Source organism: Lagopus muta, chromosome 11, assembly GCF_023343835.1.
Source record: "Lagopus muta isolate bLagMut1 chromosome 11, bLagMut1 primary, whole genome shotgun sequence".
In the NCBI taxonomy this organism is placed as follows: domain Eukaryota; kingdom Metazoa; phylum Chordata; class Aves; order Galliformes; family Phasianidae; genus Lagopus; species Lagopus muta.
Genome location: NC_064443.1, coordinates 19,723,986 through 19,737,942, shown reverse-complemented (window position 1 = coordinate 19,737,942; position 13,957 = coordinate 19,723,986). Strand labels below are relative to the sequence as shown.

Sequence of the window (13,957 nt, the reverse complement as noted above, 5' to 3'; positions counted from 1 at the left end):
ATTATGGTTCCTATAGTGCTGTATTACTGTTGTGATGGCTTTCTTGCCTATGCCATAACTGGCCCAGGAAAGGGATGCTTCAAGGCTTTCCCAGTCCCTTCAGGACTCTACCCTCTTCTGCTCCCTCTGGAGAATATAGTGAATTTGGCTCTGAAGCATGTGTTTAAGCAAAGTACTTAAGCATTTTAATTGCAAACCTATTTTCTGCCTGTAGAAGTTACTTGGAAATAGTAAGAAATATGATTTTTTGCTCTTCTATGCTTGTGACTTCAACATGGGGTAGGGGTTCTAGCTTATAGGTACGAGTTTCTGCTGTTCCCCACCCCAGGGTCTGCCCCTTCTTCACTCAGGTGTGCCAGTGGCACCTGAGCTCCATGTGTTACTCAGGCCTCCTCATCTGGTGCTCAACCATTGGTTCAGGCTGTGACCTGGCAATTCATATGCAGCCTTCAGGGAAACTGTCACTATTTTATCAATGCTTAATCATTAAGTTAGGATACTGGTAACTGTTAAGTTATAACGGGGGAAGTTCTTCTATTTGAGTTAATATCATTTTCATTTGGAAGCACCTGTTTAGGTTCTAAACATGTTACAGTCCTCTATATACTGTCCAGATTATTCTGCAGCTTGTAGAGTCAATCTAATCAGATTCTAATCTAATTCTAATCTAACAAGGCAAAAAATATCTAAGTCACAGTAATCAACACCATCAGGCTAACATCAGTGGAAAAATACTAACATAGCTTCCCTACTTGGCCCCAAGAGTGACCCAATTGGAGATACTTACTAGAAGAACCAGCTTGTGTAGGCTGGCTAGCAACAAGGTAGAACACTGCAGTCCCCTAGACTTACTTTCACATAAACACAAAAGAAAGTCAGGTAAGGACAAACAGTATTTTTGTAAGGCAGGAAGCTTTGCAACCTGCTGGTCTGCAGCTGCTGTGCCAGAACGAGTCACCAGTTTTCAAATCTCATAGTTAATGTGGTCTCTCTACTCAAGTTTTGGTTATTTACTCACTTTTTCATTTGCGTCTTTACCCCATTTTTCCTCATCTCAAGCAAAAACTCCAGGCACTTTGTGGCTTATTTGGATTCAGAAATAATTGGAAAAAGCACTCACAAAATAGGTTTCTGAGCCATCCTACATGACTGCTCAGTTCCTGCTCTTATCACGAAGAGGGATGCACTTAGGTACAGGTATTTTAACCGTGATGGCCAGAATGCCAGAAATGGGAAATTCAGCTCTAAACTCAGCTGACACTGGTGAAACACACACCTGTCTGGCTCAGTTTCAACTCCTTATAGAGAATACAAAGCATAATTAAGCCTATAACAGTGCTGCAGGACCATCCTCAGACAAGCACAGGATACTATGCTAATGCTATTCAATTAGCTGCACCTTACAGAAACACTGAAGAATCAGGTGCTGGAGTTACTACCATCTAATTTTATTGAAAGCAAGTTCCTGTTCTGGTTTGCCAGACAGGTCTATGAAGATAATCAGTCTGTTTACAGTGTCCTAAGTTTTGGGAAAGGTGGCCAGAATCCACAACAGAAAACTAGGCCTCTGCATAGCACTGCCATTCCTGCCTTGCTGTGTTGCATGTGCACTGCCTTACACCCTGTTGCCACTGTTTTCATTCAAACCTCCATAAAGCCTGTCAGAACTGAATGCCTAAGATCCTCTTGCCACTATAACGAGGGGATCTATCTGGCAGCAGGAGGCAGGGAAAACATCACTATCTAAAAGGAACCTGGAAAGAGGCAGGGCATCACAGCAGCCAGTTTCCTGAAGTATATCCAGGTGCCAGTCAGGGGTTCTTCGCAAGTATGAAGCAGGGAAGATGGGTTCTACAGGAATCAGGATCTAACCTGAAAGCTTTTCAGCATCCAGAGCTCTGGATGAGGGAGATCTTAAGTAATCCTTTGGATAGAAACAAATGCTGTCTGCTCTTGGAATGATTTTCAGATGGGTGCCTTATTCCTAATTTCCATGTCTGAACTGGGAAAAACATTTTACCATGCACAATTAATCAAGTACTCTATTATGTACCAGAATAGAATAGAGTAGAATAAAATAGTTCCATTGAAAGCAACCTTGAAACACCACCTAGTCCAACTGCCTGACCACTTCAGGCAAATTGAAAGTTAAAGCTCGTTAATGAGTGCATTATATAAATGCCTCCTGAATGCTTACAGGCATGGGGCATCAACCACCTTGCTAGAAAGCCTGGTCCAGCCTTCTTTTCCAGATTTTTTCCCTAATATCCAGGCTGAACCTTGCCTAGTATATCTTTGTGCCATTTCTGCACGTCCTGCTAATCAGTTCCCAGGGAGAAGAGACTGCCGCCTCCCTTCTCTGCTTCCTTCCTCAGGAAGTTACAGAGAGCAGAGAAGTTGCCTCTTGGCCTCCTTTTCTCCAGGCCAGACAACCCACGTGTCCTCAGCCTGTCCTTGTAGGATGTGCTTTCTAGCTCTTTTACCAGCACTGGTGCTCTCATCTGGATGCTTTCTAGAATCTTAAAATCCTTATCAGATTGTGGAGACAGGAACTGCACACAGTATTTCAGGTGAGGCTGCACCAATGCTAAATATAGCAAGAGAATTGCCTCTCTTGACCTTCTGGCTGCTCTGTGTTTAATGCATGCCAAAATGCAGTTTGCCCTTTTGGTTTCCAGAGCACGCTACTGATTCATGTGGATTCTGCTGTCAACCACCACCCAGCTCCCTTTCCGAAAGTGGATACATTTTAATATTGAGGAAATTATGTAATTTATTAACCACTTCAGGGTAAAATACATGTTTCAGATGATGAAAAAAGTCTCAGTTTTATATAAAAAATGATTTGTTCCATAGCTTACACTTACAGCTTCTTTCTCTCTTCAGATTTGTATCTGGAGATGAATGATGTAATTTATAGTACAAGATACGTAGAAGTGTTTTTTTCTTTCATATTGTGGGTCTGCACAGTGATGGAGATTCTCATCTTTCATTTTTTTTTAAAAAAACTATATTTCTGATTAAGAAACTGTAAAATGAGATCAACTACACCCAGAAAAGCAGGAAAAAAATAGGGAAGCAAATAAGGTAAACTCATTGCATACCCAAGTGTCTGGCTTTACCAGGTGAAATGTTCAATTTTGGATTAACAGTGTTGTGGAATTAATCTGCAAATGCATATAAACAGTGAATGCAAGAAAATACATGTGATGATCTCTTTGCTGTACTGCAAATGATCTATCACTACTGATAGTGTATCTTAGAATTCCCAGAAAGTGTAGTTCAGGAGTCAGAAAATGATAACTTCATATGATCTCTTAAGTCTGCCTCCCTAATCTCTATGTTGTTGCTTGCAGGATTTATATGAAGGTATCTTGAAAGCACTTGGAGAAGAAGATGAACAGGAAGTAGTTGAACTCAAGAAGGGCTTAAGTGAGCTCCCTGAAATGTGTGAATTGCACCAAGAGATCTTGGGAGAACTGGAAGAAAGAGTCCTTAAATGGTAAATAATTAATGACATGGTTTGTTCAGCCTGGAGAAGAGAAGGCTGTGGGGTGACCTCATTGTAGCCTTCCAGTTATTAGAAGAAGCCCACAAACAGGAGGGGAGTCAACTCTTTACAAGGGTAGACAATGGCAGGACAAGGGGAAATGTAGTTTTAAGTTGAAGGAGGGAAGGTGTAGGTTGGATATCGGGGGGAGGGGGGGAAGGGGAAGTTCTTTACCAAGAAAGTGGTGAAGTGCTGAACAGCTGCCCAGAGAGGCTATGAATGCTCCTGTCCTTGGAGGTGTTCAAGGCGAGGCTGGATGGGGCCCTGGGCAGCCTGGTCTGGTATTAGATATGGAGGCTGTTGGCCCTCCATGCAGCAGGAGGGTTGGAGCTTGATGATCCTTGAGGTCTCTTTCAACCCAAGCCATTCTATGATAGCCTTGGCATACCCTCCTCAGCCCATTGTTTTCTTGACCACTTCCCCCCTCCCCCCCCCAGCAGAGGCTGGGATAATTGCAGGAATGAAAAGAAGCTGAACTACTGTGGCAGATCTTGCATAAAGGAAGGACGTAAACATATGGACTGTCAGGCCAAGAAACTAAATACTGAAACACTCATGCAGTGCATAGCCCACAGTTCTGAGATGGCCTCATCAGTCAGTGTAAGGACAGCATGCTTTGTATGTGTTATCCTCTTGCCTTTGTTTTGTGTATTCAGTCAAGTCAGTTCACAGTCTTCACCAAGAAGCTTCGTACACATAGCTGTGAAAGGCAGGAATGGCTTCAAAAATCTGAACTGGTCCTAAAGAAAATTCTCCACTTGTAGCAATCTACACAACAAGTGTATTGCTCTCAGACAAGCGCACTTTACCCCCAACATCAACATGGGACTGTGGACAGACTAGGCCTTCAAGCCAAGCAGACACTGCTTGTCTGCTGAGGGACTCCAGCTAAGCCAAACACCCTTACACAGAACAAAGTCTTTCCATTTTGTAAGCAGTCTTGGTTAACTGGGGAGGTCTTGGTTGACTGGAGTCTAGTGAATGTGACACCCATCTGCAGGATGGGCAAGAAGGGAACTAAACACCTGCCTGTCTGACCTCAATACCAGGCAAGGTTATGGAGCAGATAATCCTAAAGGTGATCAGGCAGCACACAGTGGACAACTGAATGATCATATGCACCCAAATTAATGAAAGGTAGGTTCAGCCTTAACTTCCATATCCCTCTCTGCCAAGATGAACCACTTAGTATATGAGAGAAAGGCTGTGAATGTGTTTTTCCTTGCTCTTAATGAAGCTGTTGTCCAAAGCATTCCCCTGAAGAAACTGGCTACTCATGGCTTTATCAGGTTGAACAGTTCACTAGATGAAGATCTGGTTGGATGTCTAGGCTCAGAGGGTCACAGTAAATGAGGCTGAATCCAGCTGGTGGCCAATCATCAGCAGTGTTCTCCAAGGCTCTGTTTTGGAGCCAGTTTTGTTTAATGTTTTTGTCAAGTATATGGATGTACCAGTATGTTCCGTATCTATCAAATATCTGTATGTTATCAAGTGTGTCCTCCGAAAGTTTGGAGATGACATTGATTTAGGCAGGATTGTTAATGTGCTTGCGGTAGGAAGGCTCTGTAAAGGGATCTGGATAGGCAGGACTGATGGGCTGTATCCAATTGTGTGGCATTTGTTGGTCCTGTACTCGAACTGTAACATTTCCATGCAGCAGTACAGCTTGAGAAAGAGTGGCTGGAAGGTTGTCCATCAGAAAAAGACTTGGAGATACTGGTTGACAGTCAGATTAATGTGAGCTATCCGTGTGCCTGAGTGGCCAGAAAGGACAATGGCATCCTGGGCTGTATCAGAAATGTGTGGCCAGAAGGACAAGAACAGTGATTGTTTCTCTACTTTGCACTGGTGAGACTGTACTTCAAATATTGTGTTCAGTTTTAGGTGCATCACTGTCACTACAAGGAGAATATTGAGTTACTTGGGCACGTGCAAAGAAGAGCAACTAAGCTGGGAGAGGGACTAGAAAACAAGACTGAGGAGTAGATGAAGGAATTGGGTTTATTTAGTCTGGAGAAGAGGCTGAGGGGAGACCTCATTGTACTCTACAACTACCTGGGTGACCACTGCAGCAAGAAAGGTGCTAGTCTTTTTTTTCTCCTCAGGTGACTACTAATAGGACATGAGGAAACAGTCTCAAGCCAGGAGAGGTTTACATTGGATAGGAGGAAGAATTTCTCCATGGAGAGGGGAGTTCAGCATTGGAAAGGGTTGCCCACAGAAGTAGTTCAGTTCATGTGCCTGGAGGTATTTAAATGTGAACATAATACTAAGAAACGTGGTTTACCGATGGGATTCAGTAGGTCAGGTTGATTTTTGGACTTGGTGATCTCGAAGGTCTTTTCCAACCTGAGTGATTCTGTGAGAGAATAAGAACCTGCCTAGAACAAGACTCCAAATACCATTCAGCTAAAGAAACATCTGACTTTAATCCAGGATGCCAAGCTCCAGTCTATTAATCTCCCAGATTAACAGTGTTTAAGAAAATCACCTCTGCAGCCCCAAGCTGACTAAATCTACAGCAGCCAGTATAGTCCCTTGCTTAAGCTGATCTCCTGTATGACAATTGATGCCCCAAGCTATCATGCTAGGTTCCAGCAGGCAGTGTCACTCTTTGTGGCTGATCCCATCCCTGTGCTGCCGTGGAGTTAATGAAGTCAACTGTATCAGGAGAATTTTTCAGTAATGATCCTAAATGCAGGGCGTGAGTCTCCTTATGAGCCTTATAATTTCAATTTGAATCACACAGTAAGGAAAGGGAAGGCTACAGAGAACTGTATATTGGTTTGTATCCAGCACAGGGCTGCCATGAATGGTGGAAGGACTTAAATCGTTGAATTTGTATTTATTTTATGATTTATAGAATCTTAACACAGAGATGCTTCTAGCTGTGATCTAGAATGACTTGTGCCTTATAGAAGTCATATCCTTACTCTAGCAGCATGTTGACTATTCCTCAAGGCAGAAGGAACACAGATGAAATGCCTTAAGCTCCTCTACAGTACAGAACTACAGGGCCCCACAGCCTCTGTGGTATGAGAGGAGAAAAGTGGGTTATGCTGCCTCAAACCAATAGAATCACATATGGCATAGGGCTGCACTCATACAGGTTCCTAGGTGACCACTGCCCGTTAGGTCTACAATAAGTCACTCCTGCCTGTGCTCTCATTGATGTTCTGTTGCCCTGATATCCCCAGGAACTCACATTTGTCTCTTAACTATGATCACTCTTGTGACATCAGATTTTTATCCTCTTTTCTCCTTCATAAATAATTCAACGTTGTGTTACTGGGTACTGAGACAACTAATGGTGGAGCAGTAGTGAGCAGGGGGCATTGAGGGGGAACTGAAGATATGATATTACAGCTGAAGACATATTATTCCCCACAACCAGTTCTCAAAGCCCTGCAGCAGCTGAAAGGTCTCCTAAGAGATGAAGACACTGCGTCCTGAAAAGAGACATCCTGCCTGCTACAGACATGCAGTGTTGTGATGGCACTGGCATAGCCAGAGAATTGACAGCCCTTCACCAATCTCTCATTGTGCCTGATCTACAGCAGATTGCTATTGTGTTTGTGAAGTATTTCATATTTCCTGCCATTTAAGCTAGTCTTTAGCTGCCACTGTGGGTCTGATGAATAGAGCTGCTGCAGTGAGAGAGTTTTTGTTTACCTTTTATTCTTTCTGTGGCCTTAGGGAGGAACACCAGAAAGTTGCTGATGTTTTTCTCTCCAGAAAATCAAGACTGAATCACCACACAGCATACATTATGCAGTTTGACAAGAATTTGGCTCTGCTAGATGAAACCTGCCTTAAGTATTCCCAGCTGGCTACTGTCATTCAGGAATTTGAGGTAAGGCGCCCTTATTTTTCCACCTGTGTTGACACATGGCTGTGCCACAGGATTCACTCGAGGTAATTTTTTAATGCAACTCCATCAGTGTTGACCTCTCCTCACACATCTTGATAACAGAACTGAAGTGGGACGTTCACATCTGCATCATGTGCTTCTGTGTCCGTGTCTGTTGCCCATGCATTCTTCTATGTATACAGAATATATTTGTGAATATACAGACTTGTGAACACATCTTGCTGAAATATATGCTGGTAGTAGAATAGTTTCTCATTTATATATAAACATATAAATCCCAGTGTGGCTGTGTTCAAATTAATAACTATTATTGTTACTTTGTTTTCTTTCACTCCACTTTGCATCATTTTTATTCTGGACCTAACCAAAATGAAGTTAGGGTTAGACTGCGTGAGTGCTTAGCTCTTAGCTGGGGTCAATCCACAACATCTTTAGAACTGGATTTCTCTGCGTTTTTAAATGCCTTTTAATGCTTCCTCTGCTTACAGAGGATCTGGTGACAGCCAACTGAACTGCAAAGAAAGACACCATCTCCTCTGCCAAATGCAGTACTCTGTTCATCCAGACTCCTTGAATGATTTATAAGTTTTGGGCCTGTATCAGTAAGCAAGAAACACATTTTCCATTGTCTTAACTCAGTTTGTTCCTGTTGAATGATTCAAAAACACTATCAAGATACAGCTGACAAAAATTGAGGCCATGATTCTTTGTTATATTTTAAAGTATTTGCAATATAGGCAGTTCATGTAATTTCAAAAGCGTAAAATTATTTGTCAGTGGAAAAGTTGAGTTGAATTACACTAGCTCTACTGAGATGAAATGGTCCAAGTCATGGTGCTATAAAATGTATCTGGAATCCATGTTTCTTTTTCTCTGGTAAGACAAGTAGCAATGATTACTTGGATAGAAGAGGGCCTGTGAAGATAAATTAGTGATCAGACCTTAAAGGTTATTTAGCCTGCAGCATATGTTAACATTTAAAAATAACATTCTTAAAAATAACAATTCATTTCAAAAGACAATTGGAAGTCAGCATTTATAAACAGATACTTTGCAGTTGCCATAATTACTTCCTGTTAGCAGATGAGGGGAGCTCTGATGGCTCACATTGCTCTGGACCTGAATCTGGAAAACGCAGGTTTTCTACTGATAGCCTGTGTTCCTAGCATCCCTCCTGCCTGCCAGGCTATGAACTCCTGTCTCAACTATTAATCCTGGAGTCTAAGAAAGCAGATGGAGCCTCTCCTAAGAAGGGAATAGCAAGATTTTACTTCTAGAATCAGTAAGCTTTGTTACTTCTTATCCATTTGCGTGTGTGCGTGCACATAAACATGGGAGAGGTGTCTATCAGACCTTTCCTGTCACATGTTTAAAAACTTGGCAACAGTTAACTTTCCAGTCTAACAAAGAATCGAGGTCTTCATCTTGGGGGTTGGACTCCATGATCTCTGGAGGTCCCTTCCAACCCCTACAATACTGTGATACTGTGATCTTGTTTCTCTAACCTGTGACTTGAGCAGTTAGGGTAATGCCATAATATTAAATACTGGGAAAAGTCTGGGAATTAAACACTGGGAAAAGAGAGGAAAAAAAGACTTTTCCCAGCCCTTAAACAGTTAAGTTTCCTATTTTTCCCTTCTGCTCTGTCCACTTTCCTAAAGTGGAAAATGCTGCAGAAACATTAGTCAGTAAACACTGAAACCCCTGAAGCTTGAATTGCTTTTGGACTCAATTCTCATAAAGAACCACCTGGGTTTTGTGCCATTCCCTCAGGGTCCTGCAAACTTTGTTTCATGGTTCCTCTGGAGATGTGGAGACTTCAGAAAACTGAATTTTGTGGATTGCTGCTGGTTTTGCAGCAGTGTTGAGATGCTTCACAGATAAACAGCAAATTTTTCCTATTTTAACTTGGTATCTCTGTAGTCAAAAGCAATAGGTTGAATCTAAAGGGGAAACTCAGTTGGAAAGTGCTGCCTTTCCATGTGTGTATTAAATCAGAACACAAGTTCTAACTAAATCACAGGAAGATGCTTTGTTGTATTTTGCTTAATTTCATATCTTGAAATAAGGTACTAAAAAGTTGGAGGCAGAAGAAATTTTCAGTTAAAAAAAAAAAAAAGCTTGTTGATATCTGATACTTCTGACTCTTCATATGCCATCCTAAAACCTTTACCTTCTAACCAGTTCTTACTTTCCTCCCTCTTCCCTCTGAGTCCAGACAATTTGTGAGTGATGCCATAGAAAATAAACTGTTAAAAGTACTACCTTGTACTTAATAAATACCCCTTAGCACTTGGTAAACTGTGAATGATTCAGTGGAATTTTTGCATTCAACTGTTAGTAAACTTTCAGGGTACACATCAGGTGGAGATGACCGCTTGCTGCTGAGCTCACACATCCTTCACCTCTGTTTCCTCTCCCTTCCCTTGAGGACAGAAGAGCTCTGGTGGAAGCCCACAGAATGTGAAACACCAGCTTTTGAAAGTGGTGCAGCGTGTCTTCCAGTATCGTGTGATGCTCACAGGTCAGTAAAACAAGTTCATTCTCGAAGGTACTCAGTGTGCTACATGTGGGTGCCATGACAACTAAACTAGGGCTGGAGCAGTATGGGTGAGAATTCCTGGGAACTTCAATGTACTTAATGCAGGATTCAGGTAATATCAGGGAGCCTGGGAAGGAGCAGGCAATTCTTCAGCTCAACCGTGCTTTAAAGGTCACTAAAAAGTGTATGCCAGGTTTTTTAGCCATTCCTTCCTGCCTTTCCCCTTTCCTGAGTCAGGAGAGGCAGAGTTCAGGAACCTCACTGCCAGCAGGCAGGTTTGATTTCATTTATTTCAGTGGCAATTGTCAGAGGTAATTGGGCACAGGAGTCACTGCAAAGGAAGGCACTCTGAAGTGCGTGCTGTATGACAGTGGCAAGCACTATTGCCTCCTACTCAATCAAAGCAGCTGTACCCAGTACTGTATCCTGAACCCCATGTACAATAGACCTAAGGTTAGTGCTAAACTTAAGTGAAGATTCCAGATCAATTTCTCCACTTTCTAGGAGGCAGAAATCCAGATTTACATCAACAGTGTATCAAAAAGTATCAATGAATCTCACCCTTGTGAAGTTTGTCAGATTTAAAATATATATATCCTTACACAAAGATGGAGAAACGTCTTAAGAATATGTATGTGTGTGCTAGATGAGCTAAGAGTGGGACAGCAGAAAGGAAGCTACAAATCTTGCTTATACTTAACAGCTGGTGAAAGGCATGACATACTAGAAAGAGCACCTAAAAATGCATCAGAGCAGAGGGGCCATATGAATTTTTATTCACAGCACACGTTAGCAGCAGCTCCATCTTGCTCCAGATACTTTGATCAGGGATGCGAGTCATTTTCCACAATTGATTTTTTTTCCTTTTTAGTAGCAGCAATGAATTCTGGATGCCAATAATAGGACTTTTTTTGTCTGTCTAGCTTTCCTGCACTAAGGGCTGCTTCCCTGACTGAAGGTACCAAGTTGCCTCATGTGATTCTTACGGTCTCTTCAGTGCGCACAAACACCGCATCTCAAATGTGCTCTTCATTTCCCTTTCAGGAATGCCGCCATCACACTCCCAATTTCTCTATCCATTTCCATGGTCTGTGAGGCGAAATGCAAACATGAAACACTGTTTTGAGGCAGCTGGAATCTGAGTGCAGCTGTAATGATTGGACATTCCCTCCATGCTTGAAGCAACTTGAGCTCCTCCCTGTCCCCTAGTATTGGCATTAACTGGAAACATGAAATGTTTTTTGTGCACTGGAATAATTTTTGCTGGTTCAAGATATTCCAGGAAATCAGCTACTTGGTTACTAGGACTGTGTGGGTCTGGAACAGGGCAGTCCATCACATCCCCTAGACAGTGTTGAGAGAGAAGAAAGGCAAGGGGGGTGGGGGGGGGAGGGAGAGAGGCAAAAAAAAAAAAAAAAAAAAAAGAAAATACGCAGGTGTTTTTGTGTGTTCATAACTGTCTGTTCCTATCAGACAGGGAAGATTGTTTCATCAGGAGATTGGTTGCTAGTTACTGTACTTGAGCCAAAAAGAGCTACCCGCTCAATTAAATGTCTATAGCCAAGGACAGAGCTTGCAGCTATAAAAAGTAACATTAAATACTGCCTGATTATACCAAACAGCCCCTTCCTGCATGACTGAGTGCAGGCAGAAGCTTTCCTGAACTCCAGGCAAAAAGAAACTGAACTCCTGGCTCCAGAAAGCTGGGCAGTTATTGGAGTGCCACGGAGAGGACAGCCCCAGAAAAATAAATGTGTATTGGCAGGATGTTCAAGAGAACAGATATATGAGCAATGCCATTCCCAGCACGTGGGCCTTATTCTTGGCTGTAGAATTTAAGAGCTTGGATTAATCAGAGATGAATGACACATGTCGTGGTTACACTTCAATTAAAAAAAAAAAAGTAGTACTCTCTATTACAGCAATTAAAGGCATAAAGACTCAGGCAAAGAACAGACTACTTATATCAGGTATTAATATATAAAACGTCATTACAGCCAACACCATTTATTTGGGGGGAAAACAATTTATGAGAAGAATAATTATTTGAATTATTTGTCAAATGGTGTTACTCAGCAATTATCTTGGCTGAGAAACAAGGAAATACTGTTGTTCTGTTGTTTATGCCGAGTTTTGTGGTGAGTCCAAGTGTGAATCAGTTCTCTTGCACTGATTTTCAAGGTAGAATACTACCAAAGATCTTTCACTTTGGAAAGCGGCAATATAAATCTAATTATTTGGGAATGAAGTAGTATAGGACAGTAATATAAAACATTCTATAATTTTGCTAATCCAACTACAGATCATATGGATTTGAATTTTGATTTGTTTCATTATTTTCTACAGATTACTTGAATAATCTTTGCCCTGATTCTATGGAGTATGAAGCCACACAAGGTAAAATGAAATGGGTAGAACAACAAGTCCTGTTTCACTAACTCTACTTCTAAAGAGGTGCCAGATCTATATTGAAAATATATGGAAGAGGCTTATTTTTTAAGATAAGGGTTAGATGTAAGGTCTACAGTAATTCATTACTAACTTAAATGAATTATTAAAGGCAAGAACCCTGTCTTTTTCAGTGAAATGTGCGGACTTTCAATGGCTTTGATGTGATTAACTTACAGAAAAAGAAATGATCATGCGGTGATGCGGTGCTGACATTTTACTTCAGCCTCCATCATATGAAAAACCCTAGTTCTCTTTGCCTCCATCCATGCTTGGCCTGGTCATTGTAAATCCAGTTGGGATTTGTCCACCTACTTGTTTGTATACCACTATCTTGAGCGTGCCTGCTCTCTCTTACAACTTTGGAGACACCCAGATTTGAACTATATATCTGTATACTGTATTATTTAAGACTAAGTAAACCCGGCATAAAGTGCATAAAAATCTGTTCTGCTTAATGAAGAACAGATCCTGAAGTGCAGTTGCTAATACCACCCTTTCTAACACATTGAATGGATAAAGCAGGAGTCTCCTAATTCCACTGAAGTCAAAGGGAGGTTTAGCCTACGTATGAATGGTAGCACTTTCCAGGCTGAAGTAAGAAGGATAACACTGTATTGAGGAAACCAATTTGCTTCTCTTATAGTGTTAATCCAAAGCAACCCACAGCAAAAAGGACTGTGACTGAAGGTCAGTCTGTTAGGACCAATAGTAGAGTCTCACAAAACGTAGGACTCTAGTCACTGACTAGGTACGCTGGCTTTAGCAGCAATTTAAGCCAATGTTCAGGCTCTGTAGCTGCATTTGCTGATCTTATTTGTGTTCAGTGCATGCTCGTTACACTTCTGGCCAGCAGTGGTTCAGATGCTCCAAAATTAGGCCCCAAAATAAGTAGGATGTCCTGCTCCACAGGAAAAGAGATTTGAAATAAAGATCTAAACTGTCACACTGTTGCCCTTGGGCCAGCTAACAGTGGAGAATCCAGATATTAATTCAGGTCACCACTTCATGCACACTTGTCAAAAAAGCATGTCCTATGCTCTCCCTTGGCAGTAAGGGAAGTTAAGTCACCTGGACTGACATCCTTTTAGATGGTGGAAGCTGGATTACATGAATTTATCCCTACCACAAGCTTCTACTTTTGTAAGTCTGTAGCTAGAAAACATCATAAAATATTTTTTGCTTTAAAGGAACCTCATGAGCTCTGTGTCAATACAAACACGATGCAGAGCTTTCATCAACAGAAGGATGTATCTTCTGGGTCTTGAACTTGTTGGGCAGTTGCATCTTGATGATGCCAAAAGATTTACAGAGCTGCTGCCAAGGGTTTTTGTTTTTTTTTTAATTAAGGATATCCTTCTAAACAGAAAGGATTTGGGTTTTCTTCCTCTCTGACATTATTTGTGGCCTTTGTTTTACTTCGTTCTTCAGCTGCCTTATTCATTGTTTCTGAAATTGCGGATCAAGCCAATGAGAGCATGCTCCAAGGGGTGAGTGCTACCCTGATACCCTCTCTCCTGATCAACGGTCTTCTCTGTACATTTGA

The 13,957-nt window shown here is 41.7% G+C and overlaps 1 protein-coding gene across 7 annotated transcripts in view; it reads left to right on the top strand.

Annotated features, from left to right (window-relative positions):
- The window catches only part of FGD5 (FYVE, RhoGEF and PH domain containing 5), a 103,447-nt gene that overhangs the window by 63,393 nt on the left and 26,097 nt on the right, over positions 1 to 13,957 (top strand). For 6 of the 7 annotated variants that reach the window (XR_007379300.1, XR_007379301.1, XM_048957438.1 and 3 more), the window contains exons 6-10: positions 3,357 to 3,502; positions 7,247 to 7,403; positions 9,858 to 9,945; positions 12,310 to 12,360; positions 13,762 to 13,901. Coding sequence is in view for 5 of the 7 variants with exons in the window: in XM_048957438.1 (XP_048813395.1) it covers positions 3,357 to 3,502; positions 7,247 to 7,403; positions 9,858 to 9,945; positions 12,310 to 12,360; positions 13,762 to 13,901 (582 nt within the window). In the remaining 2 variants the exon portion in view is untranslated. The remainder of the gene's footprint in view (positions 1 to 3,356; positions 3,503 to 7,246; positions 7,404 to 9,857; positions 9,946 to 12,309; positions 12,361 to 13,761; positions 13,902 to 13,957) is intronic. The other variant, XM_048957436.1, reaches the window with a different exon arrangement.